General features: G+C 28.0%; 1 protein-coding gene across 7 annotated transcripts in view; it reads right to left on the bottom strand.

Moving 5' to 3' along the window:
- The window catches only part of Lar_1 (tyrosine-protein phosphatase Lar), a 643385-nt gene that overhangs the window by 20057 nt on the left and 606334 nt on the right, over positions 1-16994 (bottom strand). For 4 of the 7 annotated variants that reach the window (XM_011178392.3, XM_054227465.1, XM_011178390.3 and 1 more), the window contains one exon: positions 13873-14166. The exons of the other annotated variants lie outside the window; for them this stretch is intronic. In XM_011178392.3, the coding sequence (XP_011176694.1) occupies positions 13873-14166 (294 nt within the window). The remainder of the gene's footprint in view (positions 1-13872; positions 14167-16994) is intronic. 7 annotated transcript variants of the gene reach the window in all.

Below are 16994 nucleotides of genomic sequence, written 5' to 3'. Positions count from 1 at the left end.
TTTTTCAATTTGTTTGATTTTAAGTATTTAATGGAAATCATTGCAATAGCCTTTTCACACAGCCAAATTAATTGATCAATTAGGATTTTGATTGAGAAACCAGTTTTTGCCCTTCACACTGCCGGCTACACGATAACTGATCAGCTGTTATACATTTTGTTTTCAGCCAATTGCAGACAAAGAACGTACTATATATCGTACGTCTTTGTAGCAGAGTTTCATTTCATTTTCAAGTCGATTAAAATTCAATTAGAAATTAATGTCGATTTTTATTTTGTATGGTAAATCGATTTTAATCAGCGTTTTAATCGAGCAGTGGCCGGTTAATTGTTCAATTAGCGCCTGTGTTAAAAGGATAAAAGTAAATTTATGGAATAAGAGCCACTTGTTCTCAGATGTATTTAGTGTAATTAAGAAGTTACTCATACACTTGATGCTGCCTCTTTCTACATATATCTGCTATAATATCTTCTAGTCTAAGTTCAAGGATGGTACGGTTCATATTTATTGCTCATATTAATTACTATAATTATAGTTGATCGGATTTTTCATCATAATTGACTTGATTAATTGTAATTAATTGCTTATCATACATTTTGCTTGGTTTCTCATTAATAAATTTGATAGGGTATTATTGATAAACAATCATTGTTTTCTTCTTCTTTTGAATGACTAGAAGTCAATAAAGCGCGACTAGATCGTTCCATCGATTTTATTTTTGAAAGGAAGGAAGGAAAGGAAACATACATAGTTAGTATTCGCTACGAAAATAGATGAAGAGATTTTATTCTTAAGAAATGTTTTCAAATATTAAAATCTTAAAAAAATAAGTATGTCCCTAGGTCGTATTTTTCACGCACACTCTCAATTTCTCTTAGTTACCTCTCCTCAGCTGTTCAAGCATACACACATAGTTGCAAATGAATAAAGTTTTATAAGTTGCAATTGTGCTCTCTTGGTGTCATTGTGCCTGTATGTGCTTTGTGAATGTGTGTCAGAACATGCATAGTACTACAGACACAGCTATTTAAATAGCTTTTACATTATTTAATGCAGCTTTTAGTGCAACGTGCCTGTACGTGATGTGCAGTTAACGAGCTCTGCTCGGAGACAGTGTTCATTCTACTCTTTTTACATTTAGTTATGTAAATAATATTATTTTTTTTTTATATTTTTGATTGCGACTGGAGTGAAATAGAGAATAGGGAAATTTTAAGTTGGTCTTCAATTGATAATTCTTTGAATAGAGTTACCACCGAACAAAAATATAAAATGTGAAAATGTTATAAATAGAGTCGAAAAAAGTTCATGAAAAGCATTAAAGTGGTCTTTAATTAAAAAAAAAATAAGAACGGAGTTACCACCCATTCAAAAATTATGTGAAATATGAAATAGACAAAAAATTATTAACTAATGTAATAGCCTTTTCGCACAGCCAAATTAATTGATCAATTAAAAGTTTAATTGAGAAACCCTTCGCACTGCACCGGCTACTCGATAATCGATCATTATACATTTTTGTTTTTGGTTTTCATGAGAAGTTGGTAAGTTTCAACAGCTGATTGCTATGTTCTCAATAACCACAGTCATTATTTCTACCATCGAGTAGTATTTCCTACAAATACGCTCTTTGTTTTGTCGCAGAGTTGCATATAATTTTCTACTCGATTAAAATTCGATCAAAAAAGGCTAATTGATCAATGCGAATGCTCATGTGCGAAAAGGCTATAAGGTGCTTAAGGGAACTAATTGAGAATATTTAAATTTAAACCGATTTTGAAATAAGGTTGCCACCTATCAAAAAATAACTGTGTTTATCTTTAACTATAGTAAGAAAATCGATTAAAAAATTAAAAGAATCTCGGCAAAACAGAGTTACCGCACATACATTTTTTAGTAAAATATAAAGAAATTTAGTTTAAGAAAGCGAAAATGATTCAACACGCCTTTAATTTAAAATTATTTGAGAACTGGGTTGCCATCCATTCAAAAAATGTAACATTAATGGGCGTCTAAAGTAAGGTGCTGAAAGCAGCTTTAGATAGAGAATTTTGGAAGGTTTTAATTGAAACAGAATTAAATTTAAATACATATATTTCGGAACAGAGTTGCCACATATCAAGAAAGCATAACTGGGGTAATAAAAAATTGTGTCTGAATAAAGAGGTTTTGAGAAAAATGTTCGAACTTCTATCCAACTCGTTAAAGCAAAGAAACTTTGAAAAGGGTTGTCACCTATCGAAAATTTTAAAATTTGGAAAATTATCACAAAATGTGCGCTGAGTTTCTGAAATCCTTCAGGATGTCTTTAATTTACGAATTTTTTTTTGGCAAAAATATTTTCCAATTGTATACAAAGTCTGAAAAGTTTGCCGTTATTTTTTGTTATTCATTCAGTATATGATTAAGTACAATCAGAGCAAAGGCTTTTGCCATGCATAAAGGTTAAATTTGAGACCAAATGCGTATGCGTAAGCATAAAAATGCCAATAAGCCGTTAAATGTCACGAGCTTTTATACTTGATTTAATGAAATTAATTTTTGTAAAGACACTAGAAGAGCGACATCCTTGAATGCTTAACACCAATCCGTATGAGTACTAAATTCATATTATCCACTCCACGACTGCATGCATACCAGTTTGACCTTAGAAAGCACACAAGCACGTCGTCAAGGTTTATGTCTGAAGTTGTTTGAATTTTGAGCACAAAGCGATTTTAAATACATATATACATATATGTACATATATTAATAACGGTATGCATATGCACACACAAACGACCAGACATATTCACGCAGACAATGAAGTGCAACTCTGCAGTAATTGAGTACAATTAAAATTATATTAAAATGTATGCGCTGAAGTAAAAGCATTCTAGCTATATATGCATATATATATATATACATACACTTGTGCCATGCAGTCCGACACTCATAGAGCCATTTAAAGCGGAAACACTTAAAATGTGTTGCCATTGCATCACGCCACATGCAAAAAGCGCCAACGCCAGCGGGTTGCTTGCTATCAAGCGTGACTGCTGGCAGCCGGTTTCTAAGGACCAAAGCACTGGAATACACACATGTGCTTTTGTATGTTGTTGCTGTTGGCATTGTAGTGGTGGTGCGCGTTGTAATTGCATTGTGTGCGCCAAAAGCGGATATGCAGCAGCAGCGTGAATATATTTATACACACATATGCTCTTTCTATATAGTATTTATTCAAAGTAAAAAGTCTGTGCGCTCTTTCTTTTATTGCTCGCATGCTCTTTTTTTTTTGTTTATTTCACTCAAAAGACAGTATAGCTGTGGTAGAGTTAAGGATGCTACGGTGTGAAGTGTACTTCAGTTACACACACACATACATACATACAAACACACTTCTACAAAGCACGGCCATATTAATAGCAACTCATACATATATACATACTCCAATACATAACTGTATCTCTGCCCCAGCATTCACTAGCATTTGCAGTAGTTGTTGTTGTGTTTGTGTGTGCATTTTACAATTTCATTTAACTGGCAGCAACGCTTCAAGAAATTATTACGTCGTAAATATGGCTACACAATTATGAATGTGCAAGTACTTTAGCAGACACACATACATTCGTATTCTCATATACACTTTCATACACATTTATATGCATTTATAACAGCACGCTATTTGCAAGTTGCAGTGCCACACATATACTACTAAATATACATATTAGAGTGCTTAGTGCTGGTTGTAGTGGTGCATTGAGTGCGCGACATCTTACATATTTAATATAGAAATATAGAAATGAAGAAGGCATGAGTTAGGGTAAGGCAAGTATTTAAACTTTTGGAAATTAACTTCATTTGCTGGAACTGAGTTTAAGTGGATTTTCATTGCAGCATTTTAGGCGTAATGCTTTAATTTGCAAGTATGCTAATTTTTTTGGGAAAAGCTTAGCAACTGACGCATTGCGGTATTTTGAAATATTAGTTGTACATAGGGTTTTTTGAAGTTTTTTTGGCATAAATTAGAGCTTGAAAGCTTTCGTGATAATGACATAACACGGAAATGTCATAACTGAACGTTTTTTAAACTATTTATAAAATTTTTCGTTAATTAAGCTAAAATAGAAGCAGTTTGTAAAAAAGATTTGAAACTTTGCATTGAGTTTAAAAGCTAAGTATGTTAATTTTCGAGGTCCGCATTGCGGTATTTTGAAATATTAGTTGTACATGGAGTTTTTTAAAGCTTTTTTGGCACACATTTTAAGCTTTTAAGCTTTCGTGTAATTACACAATACGGAAAAGTCATAACTGAACGAGCCATTTATAAAATTTATGTTAATTAAGCCTAAGTAGATGCAGCTTGTAAAAAAAGCTTTGAAGATTATTAATGAGTTTAAAAGCTAAGTATGCTAATTTTTGACGATAACTTAGCAGCTGGCGCATTACGGTATTACGAAAAATTATTAAAGCTTTTTCGGCATACATTAGAGCTTCAAAGCTTTGTAGGTAATTACAAAATGGCGAAATCATAACTGAACGTTTTTTAAACCATTTATTAAATTTTCGTTAATTAAGCTAAAGTAGATGCAGTTTGTGAAAAAGCTTTGAAGCTTTTTAATGAATTTAAAAGCTAAGTATGTTAATTTTCAAGGTCCGCATTGCGGTATTTTGAAATATTAGTTGCACGTACATTTTTTTAAAGCTTTTTTGGCATACATTAGAGCTTGAAAGCTTTCATGGTAAATACAAAATAACGAAAAGCCATAACTCAAAGCTTTTGAACACTTTAAAAAATTTATTTTAATTAAGCTTAAGTAGATGCTGTTTGAAAAAAAGCTTTGAAGCTTTTGAGCAAGTATGCTAATTTTTAGCGGAAAGCTTAGCAGCTGACGCATTGCGGTATTTCGAAATTTTTGTTATACATAGAGCTTTTTTAAGTTTTTTTTGGCATACATTAGAGTTTAAAAACTTTCAGTAATTACAAATTACAAAGAAAAGCCAAAATTTAAATTTTTTTGAACTATTTAATTATAAAAAAGTTTTTTTTATGAATCTTTTTACTGAGTTTAAATGCCTTGTAATAACAGTATTTTATCTATAATCCAGGAATATTTATTGTAAATATTTGTTTGCAAATAGTTTCCTTAGCATACTGCGATATTGTTGAATAACTGTTTTAAGCAGAGCTTTTAAGCTGTTTTAACAATAATTGTTTGGTTGAAATGATGCGTGAAAGCAAGCACTAAAGCTTATTACATTAAATTAGCGTTTATCAACTGGCCTATTGTGATTTTACGAAAAATTATGCATAGAGCTTAAAAGCTTTTCAGCGTTTATGAATCTTTCCTCGATATCTATAGAAAATATCATTCAATATGATAAAGGGGTTTTCAATAATAGCTCTATTTTTTAGTTACTAGAATAAAAAAGGCTTTAAAAGCTTTTAGTGGTTTTTTTTATAGCTATTACTTTAAGAAAGCAATATTCAATGAGCTTTCAAGGTAGTAAATTGCTTAAATTTTATAATAATTATTTATCTAGTAGATACAAAAATGTCTAGGGCTTTACAAAAACTGTTACTAATAAATATTAGAGATACTTCTTTCCAAATTTCAGCGTGGATGGTATACATATGTGATCAAAAATATTTTAGAGCTTTGAACTTTCATATTTTTTTAAATATGGCAGAGCTTTCACTTACAACAGAAAGCTTTTTCGTTCGAAATTTCAAATTTCAAATTTCAAATTGTTCAAATTAGTATCACGATTTGTTACTATAGAGTGCTCTATAAAAGCTCAAACTGTTGCTTCAATATAAAAATAATAACCTATTTACGAAAATTCATTTTATTTAGTAACTGAAATATACTATAAACTCTTTCTATTGTAGAAAAACGTTTAGCTTTAAAGCTTTAAGCTTTCATCGAAATATATTCTGACACCATAAGTTTAGAGTTAGTTGGGTGTGCAAAGTAAAAGATTATTATAAGGTGATAATTCAGCTTAAAGCTCAATCTTTCAAGCGAATATATTCGTTAATAATAAAGAAAAAGTGAAGTTGCGGTGCTTTCACGGTGCTTCTTGAGTGCTTTTGTGTTAACAATCTAAAGTGTTTTTAAGTGCTTTTTGGATAAAAAAAATTGCGTTTGAAATAAAAATAATCCTTTAAAGTCTAGCTTAAGTTGAATACTTATATATAATCTATTGCTAAATAGTGATTTTTAATATATGATATACATAAATAGTGCTATAGAGTGAATTATACGTAATAGACTGTGAATAGTGCTTATTCTAGTGATTTTACTTTTTGCATAGCTGTAATAATATTTACTGCTATGTTCAATAGAAGTAAAATTTCGAAAATATCATATACATTAGTGCAGTGAATAAATGTGCTACACTTAATCATACAAATACATATATACATACACAAAGTGATTTTGCAGGTGATTTGTGCAAATCGATTGTCATAAATAAATATTATTGCATTATTTTAAAGTGAAAAATAAAAAGTTTTATAGGTTTTTTTTAAATAAAGAAAATGTTTTGTGCTTTGCTTATAATTAAAAAAAAATATTAATTGTGCGGGTAATAAAGTTTGAAATCACTAAATCACATGTGAAAATAATACAGCGTGTGTCAAATGAGCAGTTACAAGCATTACTACCTTAAAAAAATAAAATCAGGTGTTCGTGTTGAAAAACTCTATTACACAAATTATGTGCAATAAAAAATTGTGCAAAAAATGTATTACTTTTTGTGCAAAAACGTCAATTCTGCGGCATATTGATATGCTACACAAAATTGTTGCAAAAAAATATTGCTGTGCATTTCGATTTATCGATAATAGGTTAATTTTTAGGTTATGTTGTAGGTTAATTAACAGTTTAGTTAAATATATACTTAATTGATTGTGCTTTTGGTGTTGATGAGTGCATTTTTTTTTTCATAAATAAGTGGGTATATAGTTATATATTATTAAATAACAGACTACTTTTTTCATTAAATAAAATACTAACAGCAAAAAAGAAACGTTGTAATGAGTTGTGTTATGAATTTGAAATATTTATGTACATACAGATAAGGAAATAAATAGCAATAGTAAACATAAAAAACATGCGAAAAATATTTGTTAAATTACACAAGTGATTAAAATATATAGCTATATACATATATATATATATATATAAAATATGAGAAAATTGCACTTGTCTCTGATAAAGAAAACTTTAATTGAAATTAAAAAAAAAAAATATAATTATAACATTTATTTTTACCATACGGCAACTCTGATAATTATATCGTAACCTTTTTATTCAAAACTTTACTGTTATATACCGGCAATCCTCTCCTCTAATTATTTTTATACAAGTCTAAGCAAATACTAAAAGCGATAAGTGAGCTCAAGGGTATTTGCATGACTATAGATACACTTTTAACCGGAAAACTAAGCCATTACCATTAACACTAAAGTAATCGAGTTTTTCTTCGATCAACGAGATCAAGGATATTTGGGTGATTATAAAAATCATTACGACTTCAAAAGTCCGATAAAGTAATTGAGAAGAATTTTGAACCGATAAATCCTCTACTTTATCGTTGCTGGAAGCTTCTTCGATCAACATTATTCATTACAATTTTTTCCTTCTAATGAGACCTGATCTTTAAAAAGTTATTCTATTTTCCAGTACATGGTTATTGCTGTACAAGACTCCCGCTATATTTTCTTTAAATTTAATATTTAGAAGCCATTTAAATTGTCTGGATAACGAAGTTCAAAAAATTCTATCTCAATAATTAGAGAAAGTAAGTCAATTAACTGTCAGTCAAATTAACCAAAGGCTTACGTGCGTCGAAAGACAGCCACACCAGCTAACTTAAGTCTAGTAACTGGATACAAATACTAGTTCATAAGTTTGTTCTCTAACTGGGTATGCCTAGCGTACTTTAGTATATGTATATGAAAGGCTTTTGAGAGTATAATAGCCTTTTCACACCGCCAAAAATATTAAATTAATTGATCAATTCAAATTTTGATTGAGAAACCAGGTTTTGCCCTTCACACTGCCGGCTATTCGATAACCGTACATTTTTGTTTTTGCTTTTCATAAGAAGTTGGTAAGTTTCATCAGCTGTTTGCTATTTTTAGCAGCGACATCTACCGTCGTGTAGCATGAACAACAACTCACAGACAAAGAACGTTTATATATTATATATGTATTCCATTTTCAAGTTGATTACAAATCAATTAAAAATAAATGGAGATTTTATTTTCTATGGTAAATCGATCTTAAATAGCGCAGAGACCGGTTAATTGATTAATTGACATACGTACGTGCTCTTGTCGAAAAAATGTAAATGAGATCAAAACCTCAATAGTCAATATACAGTTTCTACTCTATAGCTATAAAAAATATATTATCTCAAAAGTTTCCAAAAGTTCACTATAAAGGACCATAGTCGTCAATTTGGTTTAAGTTTAGCGATTTTTTTAAACAGTAAAAATATATACTCCTAAATGGAAGGAGTCTATAAAATGTCCGAACACAGCGACATCTACGGATTCTATATGTAGTTTCTGTCGTGAAAGCTTTGTTGAAATCTATTCAGGGATTCGTTGCGCCTAATTCTAATTAAGAGTTTGAGCCTTTTTAAGCTTTAAGCTGATAACTTTTTAGTTTTTTTAATATTATGAATATGTTAGAACACTAGTCTCAGAAGTGTCAAACGTATGATTATTAAAATTATGATTTTTTTTTAAGAATTTTTTCAATTGGGTAAAAAAAGCTCATAGGAAGAGCTTTGAAAGCTCGAACTAATAAAAAATAAACAATATATTAGCATATATTATTATATATAGCAATAAAAAATTCGCATGCACAACAAATACAACAAATTGTAATTGAATCCAACGAGCTTTGTCGTTTTTTCTGATATAAAAATGGTGGAGAGATGAGAGTGCAGCAATGAATAGCAATGCTTGTGTATTTTTATATTTTATTTAAAATAGCAACTATTAATAGTGTATTAAATAGACGCTATACCATATAAATAAATATATATTTTTATTAAATGATAAAAGCGAGACAAGTGCATGTTGCAAATAGATAAAATGGTAATGGTAATTAAGTTGAGCGGTAAAAAAATATAAAGTGAAAGCGGGAAAATTGTGCAAAAGTTACAAAAATCTATGCAAACACAGAGACTATATGCGATTAATAGAATAAAATGTACAGTTTATATATTTTTTTTTGTGGTAGTGAAAGCAGTAAAAAATTTGCTTTCTGAGTTGCGTGTAAAATCGAATTAAAAATTGTTTAGTATATATTTATAATTATTGCATTTTTTGTAGCAACAATAATGTAACTTAGTGCTATAGCAATAAGCACAAAAATACAAAAAAAAAAATTATATAGTATTTGTATATATTTAGTTGGTGTTGCAATACAGTTAAAGTGCATTTCAAAAATTCTCTCCAAATAAATGGAAATTTTATGCGTTCGTTTACTACAGTTATATAATATATATTTTCGATTTTATTGATATTTTTCTCAATACCTTGTAGCGTTTAAATGCGTAAAATGCAAAAAATTCATTTGTGATTGCGCCAAAAAATATGCAATTTGTGCCAATGTAACGAGTAATTTCTTTTTTTTTTCGAATATATATAAGTTAAAAAAAAATTACAAAAAAAAAATTATAATAAAAAAATTTTAAAATTCACATAAAAAATAAAAATTAATTTATCAAACTTTAATACAATAAATTCGAAATCACAAAAAATTAAATATTTGTATAAAAAATAAAGCAAGAATAATTGCGCACTCTAGCGCATAAAATATTTGCTAAATAAAATTCAGAAATCATAGCGTGTTAATTATTAAAGTTAATAGACAGTTGTTTGTAGTTTTTTTTTAATTATGAAAATGCGAGTTTAAATGCCGTTATATACTTTTTTTTAACAAAATACGCAACATTTTTATATGTTGCAATGTGCCAACAAATCGCATTGAACGTGTAAATGCCAAAAAAATCAGAAAAATTTATCAAAATATTTGCACAAATTCCAATTCACTTTGCAGTAAAAAGAAATATTTTGTTTCAATATAAATTTGTTTGAATGTATTTAACTTGCAAAAAGTAAAATTATCTGACGAAAAAATACTGTTGAAATGAATTTGAAATTAAAAAAAAAAAACAATTAAAAAATTTTAATAAATTAATTACACTGTGATAGTCAAAAAAAAAAAGACAAGACCAAATTCGACGGTTTCCCCCTATTTCGGGTCCTACGAATCGAACTGCATCATTACTTTTTTGAGTTACAATCATGGTTTCATACAAAATTTTTTTTTAAGTTTTTCATCAAAGTGGCCCATTGTAAGTTAAAGGCACTTTTTTCTTCGGTCTCTAACTTTTTTAATGTTGACTTTTTTGGTAAACTTTCTTTGGCAAAGCTTCTCAGAATAAGTCCGTCTTTAAGTTCTTAGATGACTGTAAACCTCAAAATCAATGTTTTTTGATGTCACTTAATGTATAAGTATCAAAGGGTAAATTAAAATATTGACGAAACCTGAGGGCAAAAACATTAAAAAAATGGATTAAATTTCAGTTTTTTTTACATATTGGCTATAAGGACACAAAAAACATTGATTTTGGGGTTTACAGTCCTCTAAGAACTTAAAGACAGACTTATTCTGAGAAGCTTTGCCAAAGAAAGTTTAGCAAAAAAGTCAACATTAAAAAAGTTAGAGACCGAAGAAAAAAGTGCCTTTCTCTTACAGTGGGCCACTTTGATGAAAAACTTCAAAAAAAATTTTTGTATGAAACCATGATTGTAACTCAAAAAAGTAATGATGCAGTTCGATTCGTAGGACCCGAAATAGGGGGAAACCGTCGAATTTGGTCTTGTCTTTTTTTTTTTTGGAAAAAAACTATCACAGTGGTATTTAAAAAAAATGTTTTTTTTTTACTTTTTATTTTTTTCTAATTTAAATTAAAGATATAAATTTAAAAGGGAAAAATAAAAAATAGTAATTCAATGATGAAACTCTTTATTGTTTGGTAACGGTAATAAGTCTGATTTTATTTTTATTTTTAATAAATTCCGATTTTATGAACTAAATGAACGCCTGTATATTTAAAACTTTTTTCTGGAAAATATTGTATAAAGATATTTATTTAAAGAAATAACAAATTAATCTCATAAATTGTATACCAGATTTAACAAAACCTACTCAGATCACTCTCAGAGTAAAATTAATCTGACGTCATGTATGGTGCTTTGAAAGCGTTCGAGCTTTTTATCATTAATAATTTATAATTAAATTTAAATATGATTATGAAGACGCAATGAGTGGGCACTACTTTTATAATATACGTTTTATTTCATGAAAGCTTTTTTACAATGAAAGCTTAGCTTACACATTGAACTGTGAACTTGAAATTTCTTGTAATGCTTTTGGAGTGATATTCGTTTATTAACAACATCTTTCAGCTCAACTAAGTTCCTACTCATTTTAGAAACAGTTAATTTTTCCGTTAGACGAAAAAAACTGTTAATCTCCTTAATTAGATGTCATTCCCTACATTACTAAAAAATTACCTAACAATTGGTTTTTAAGTTGAGCATTTGATAACAATATAATGAATTGGTCTCTAATATTATATACTGCTTATTTTTTCTGTCAAAGTAGGCTAGTCTAACGTCATCAATGTAATTGTTACTCTCAAAGAAAGAAATAATTTTCTCAATTCATATCACTCAATACCAATGCTTAATACTGCCACTTGATTTTGAAAGACTGGTATATAATTTTAAACATATTGAAGATACTTTAGAAAATAATTTTAGATTCAATTAATAGTTTATAGAACATATACCATTATAGCCTTTTCGCATAGCCAAATTAATTAATCAATTACAATTTTCATTAAAAAACAGTTTTTGCCCTTCGCACTGCTGGCTACTCGATAATCGATCAGCTTTTAATTACTTTTGTTTTCGCTTTTCATAAGAAGTTGGTAAGCTTAAACAGCTGATTGCTATTTTCTCAATAACCACAGTCATTATTTCTACCATCGAGTAGTATTACTTATAACTACATACGTACTTTGTTGCAGAGTTGCATTTAATTTTCAACACGATTAAAGTTCGATTAAAAATAAATGTAGAAAATAGAGATTTTTTCTTTGCATGGTAAATCGATCTAAATCAGCGCTTTAATCGAGCAAAGGCATTATAATTGATCAATTAGCTCCTGTGCGAAAATGATTATTCTAATCTTAATCATTTTGGGTGAGTTAGTATCTTTTGGAATAGATCTCAATATATTTTGGAGCAAATAAAAAGTTGGAATGTAGGTTAGTTCATTTAGACCCTGATCATATTGAGAGATAAATAAGATCCTCTCTTTGAGTACATTTCAATTTGTATAATGGTGTATAGAAGAAGGTTTCTAAGAGTCCTGTTCTAGGATGCCTCAAAATTGTATGAGATTCTTTATATTAAAATAGTATTTGTAGGTTTATTAGAAATCGTTTCAATAAGTAGTGTCAAGGCTTTTTTCATAAACATATGTAATGGATTCTTAGTGGCGGCACTGAACTTAGAATTATATGAAGGTTGTTTGTACACCTACAATTACTTTAAAATTTTTATTAAGAGTTTCTTTGAGCTGGTTTTGAATTAAAATATTGAAAAATAAATTAAAAAAAAAATTTAAATTACAAAATAAATTTTAAGTTGTACTTTTAACTGAAAATTTTAAGAAGAAATATTTAAAAAACAAAACTCATTTGAAAATATATTGGTAATAAAAAACCAACACATAAAAAACCATTATCAACTACAAACAAAAACAATTATTTAACATTATTATTTATATGATTATGTGATTATATTAAATATGAATTGGGTTATATATAGATATATATATGTATATATGTAGTTATTATTCATGTTTATGACGTTGACATCAAAAATTCGGTTGTCAGCGCGCCATCCAAACACTGAAATGCCTATAAAAATATAATTAACAAGGGAAAAATTTCTTTAAAAATTCTTTTTTTTCCAAAAATGTATGCCGCATTTGGTAACGTCGAGACAAAATTCAAAAATGTCACATTTCATTAGTAAATGAGAAAGTGTCATAAAAAAATGTGTGTGGTGAAATTTGTTGTTGTAAATTATAAGTAAAAATGTAAAAAATTATAAAAAATATTAAATAATTAATGATTATTAAATAATTAATATTTTTTTGGAAAATATTTTTTTAGAATGAAATCTTTCATTCTCTGAATCTTTTATAATTTTTTTTTTCGAAAAAGAAATTTAAATTCTTTTAAATTATTTTTTTGGTAAAATATTTTTCTCGTGAAATATTTTTTTAAATTTAAATATATCTTTTTTTTGTATTTTTTTTTTAATTTTTGTTTTAAAAAATATTTTTCCAATAAAGTAAATTAAAATTTTTTTAAGGTTTTTACAGAAAATATTTTTTTAATTCAAATATTTAAAAATAAAATATTTTGTTTCCAACAGTGTGTTTTTTATATTGTACTAAAAAAAAATATTTAAATATATAAATATTGTTTTATAAAATGGATTCTTTCATGTAGAAATCTCAATAAAAAATAAATATACGTATTTATAAATAATTAACGATCAAAATTAATAATAATTAAAAATTTGTAAATAATTTTTAAATAAAAAAATGCTATATATATTTTTTTTAATTAAAATCAAATATAAAAAATAAAGTCTCCTCTAACTGTGTTTCAAACTCATAAAAACTATTAATCTTTACCATAGAATTATTTTGCTCAAAATAATAATGAAAAAAATAAAAAAAAAACTTAAACGAGCAACGCTCGCTTAACTATACATACCATCTTCGTGTGTGCGCACAATGATCGGATGCGAGCGCGGCCCATCGCCCACCGAAGTGCCGGCCAGCGTCCAAATCTTGTACTCGGTCCAACGCTTCAACTCATCCAAAACGATCTGGGTCTTATTCAAGGTTGTTATTGTCGCTTCGCTATCGGCACGGCCCACCTCGACGAAGAAGACCTTATAGTAGATGATGCGACCGTTGGCACGCTCCACAGGTGGCAGCCATGAGACGGATATTGTGGTGGGGCTGGTGGCCATTGCGGTGATATTGCGCGGCGGTGCACCTGGTACTAAGTGGAGGAAATCGGAACGGAATGGAATGGAACGTACAAGTTTGGTTTTCGGTTGTTTTTTTGTTTGTTTTTTAAATGCAGTTGTTTTGTGTTGACATTGGTTTGGAGTTTTTGAAATGATTTTTTAATGAAATTTTTTAGGTTAAATTTAAAAATTTTTTTTTTTGTAAATTTTGAATATTTTTTTTTCAAATTTTGAATATTTTTTTGTGGAATTTTTGAATTTTTTGTTTTTAATTTTCAAATACATTGTTGGTAATTTTTAAATATTTTTTGTTTTATTAAAGTGTTATAATTTTTTTGGTTTGTTTATGGATTGTTGGCGTTGGTGGTGAGTTGTTGGTTTGTTTTATTGTGATAGCAGCCAAAATGTTAACATTTTTTTTATGTTGTAATGCATGTGGGTTTTTGTTGTTATAAAATATATTTGGTTTCATAATATTAATATTTTATTTTTGTGGTAATTTTTTTTGTTGTTGTTTTTCCAGCATAAGAGTAACGCAAACGCAAAAACATGGATCGCAAAAGCAACGCAAAAGCAATGAAATGAAATGAAACAGAAAAAAATTCACATACAAATTAGCAAAATATATTTTAATGAAAACGTAAACAGTATAAAATTTAATGCACAACATTTTAAAAATTAAATATAAAATAAAAATATATTACTTAATAATAAAATTAACAAAAGAAAATATATATAAATAATTCACCAATGGTTTATGCAAGTCTCAACATTTTCAATATTTTTCGCAATTTTTATTGTTGTTTTTTTTCAAATTTCATGAAATCTTGCTTCTTTTTTCTGTGTACGATCAAAATTTTGCGCATATTTTTTGGTTCATTTTCATTTAAAATACGCTCATTTAAAATATATTTTCTTTAAAGGTTTCGTTACAATAAATTAAAAAGCATTAAATTGCATTTAAATATATATTTTTTTTATATTAAAAATGCAATTTTATTTTTTGTTTTAGATTTTTTACATTTTAAGTGGTGCTAAAAAATTGATTGTGCTTCTAAGCTAGAAATTAATAAGTAATAGTTTGAGTTGTTGTTTTTCACACGCTTCTGCTCAGTTGCTTATTAGGTGGGGTGCTAAAACACACAAATTGTTTTTTTTTTATTTATTTAAATATTATTTTTCATCACTTAAACATTCAGGATTTAGTAAAGAAATAAATTCGTATTTCAAAAGAAACATGCAGCACGCAAAATAGAAGAGATTGACAAAGAGAGAGTTGGTGCAATTTTTAAGTAAGTAAAAATAATATAAAAAAAAATTGGGCTCGGTGATTCGTGACAAAGCAAGGCATTTGGAAACACAAAATTATTTAAAAAAACCGTTTTAACTGTAAATATAATTTTTTAATATAAAGCGAAAAATATAAAAAATAAGACTGTTTCACACATAAAGTGCACTGTACAATATTTGGATTTAAAGGATTTTTAGTTTTAAAATTTTTACAATTTTTTTTAAATTTTTTATTAAATTTTATGTTTTTTTGCATAAACCATTTTGGAGTGAGAGTGGGGTATATAATTTTTTTTTGAAAAATTAACTATAAGTAAACTTAAATTGGTAATTTTTCGAGGTTAAGGTTTGGGATATGGGTTAAAAATAATTTACATGTATTTTTAACAGATTTTTAATTACAAAATAACACTTAAAATGTATTTCAAAAATACAAATATACAATAAACACGTAAAATAAACACCCTAAATTAAGTTAAAATAATATAAAAACAACAAACCTATAAAACAACAATAACGCAGGGTTGCATTATCATATAAATATAAGCAAAATATTAAAAATATTTTAAATTTCTATAGGCAATAGTATAAAATAACATAAGGCGTAGCGAAATTGAGGAAACTATTTAATTAAATAAATAAAATGCTTAGGATTTCACTAAACTTTTTTTTTGTAGTTGGATCTGTATATATTTACATTTGGCCTTATCTGGAACGAAAAAAAAACTTTCAAAATTTGTATAAAAAACAAGAGTACCATAGACATTTGGAGCTTTTCACTTTAATGAAAGCTGTCAGGAATGAATCGAAAGCCGAGTTTTATTTTAAAGCTTAAGCCACCTTTTTCAAGCTTTTAACTTTGATGTAAGCTGACGTGAAATGAATCGAAAGTATGACATTTAAAACTTCTGCTAGTTTTCTTTGAAAGCTCAGAAAGCTCTTAAGCGAAATAACGCAAAAAATCACTTTCAAAATCATTCATTTTGAGCTTTTCACTTTGATGAAAGCAGTTAGGAGATGAATCAATAGCCCAGTATTATTTTAAATCTTAATTCACCTTTTTCAAGCTTTTAATTTTGATGGAAGCTATAACGTGATTCCAAACTTTTGCTAGTTTTCTTCAAAAGCTCAGAAAGCTCATAAGCGAAATAGCGAAAATAACAAGAAAAATAAATTTCAAATGTTTTATCAAAAAACAAGTGTAAGGAGGCATTTTGAGCTTCTCACTTTGATGAAAGCTGTCAGCAGATGAATTGGAAGCTCAGTTTTATTAAATTAAAAATTCACCTTTTTCAAGCTTTGAGCTTTGACGAAAGCTGACGTGAAATGAATCGAAAGCTTGATATTCAAAACTTCTGCTAGTTTTCTTTGAAAGCTCAGAAAGCTTATAAGCGAAATATCGCACAAAGCATTTACAAAATTCTTATGAAAAAAAAACTGAAGTACTGCAGTCATTTTGCGGTGTTCACTTTAAAGAAAGCAGTCAGGAGGTGAATCGAAAGCCAAGTTTTATTTTTAAGCTTAATGCTCCTTTTGAAAGCTTTCAAGCATAATAGAAGCTTGATTGCTT

This window comes from Zeugodacus cucurbitae, chromosome 3 (assembly GCF_028554725.1).
Source record: "Zeugodacus cucurbitae isolate PBARC_wt_2022May chromosome 3, idZeuCucr1.2, whole genome shotgun sequence".
NCBI lineage: Eukaryota > Metazoa > Arthropoda > Insecta > Diptera > Tephritidae > Zeugodacus > Zeugodacus cucurbitae.
The sequence above is the reverse complement of the archived record's forward strand: the minus strand, read 5'-3'. Positions and strand labels throughout refer to the sequence as shown.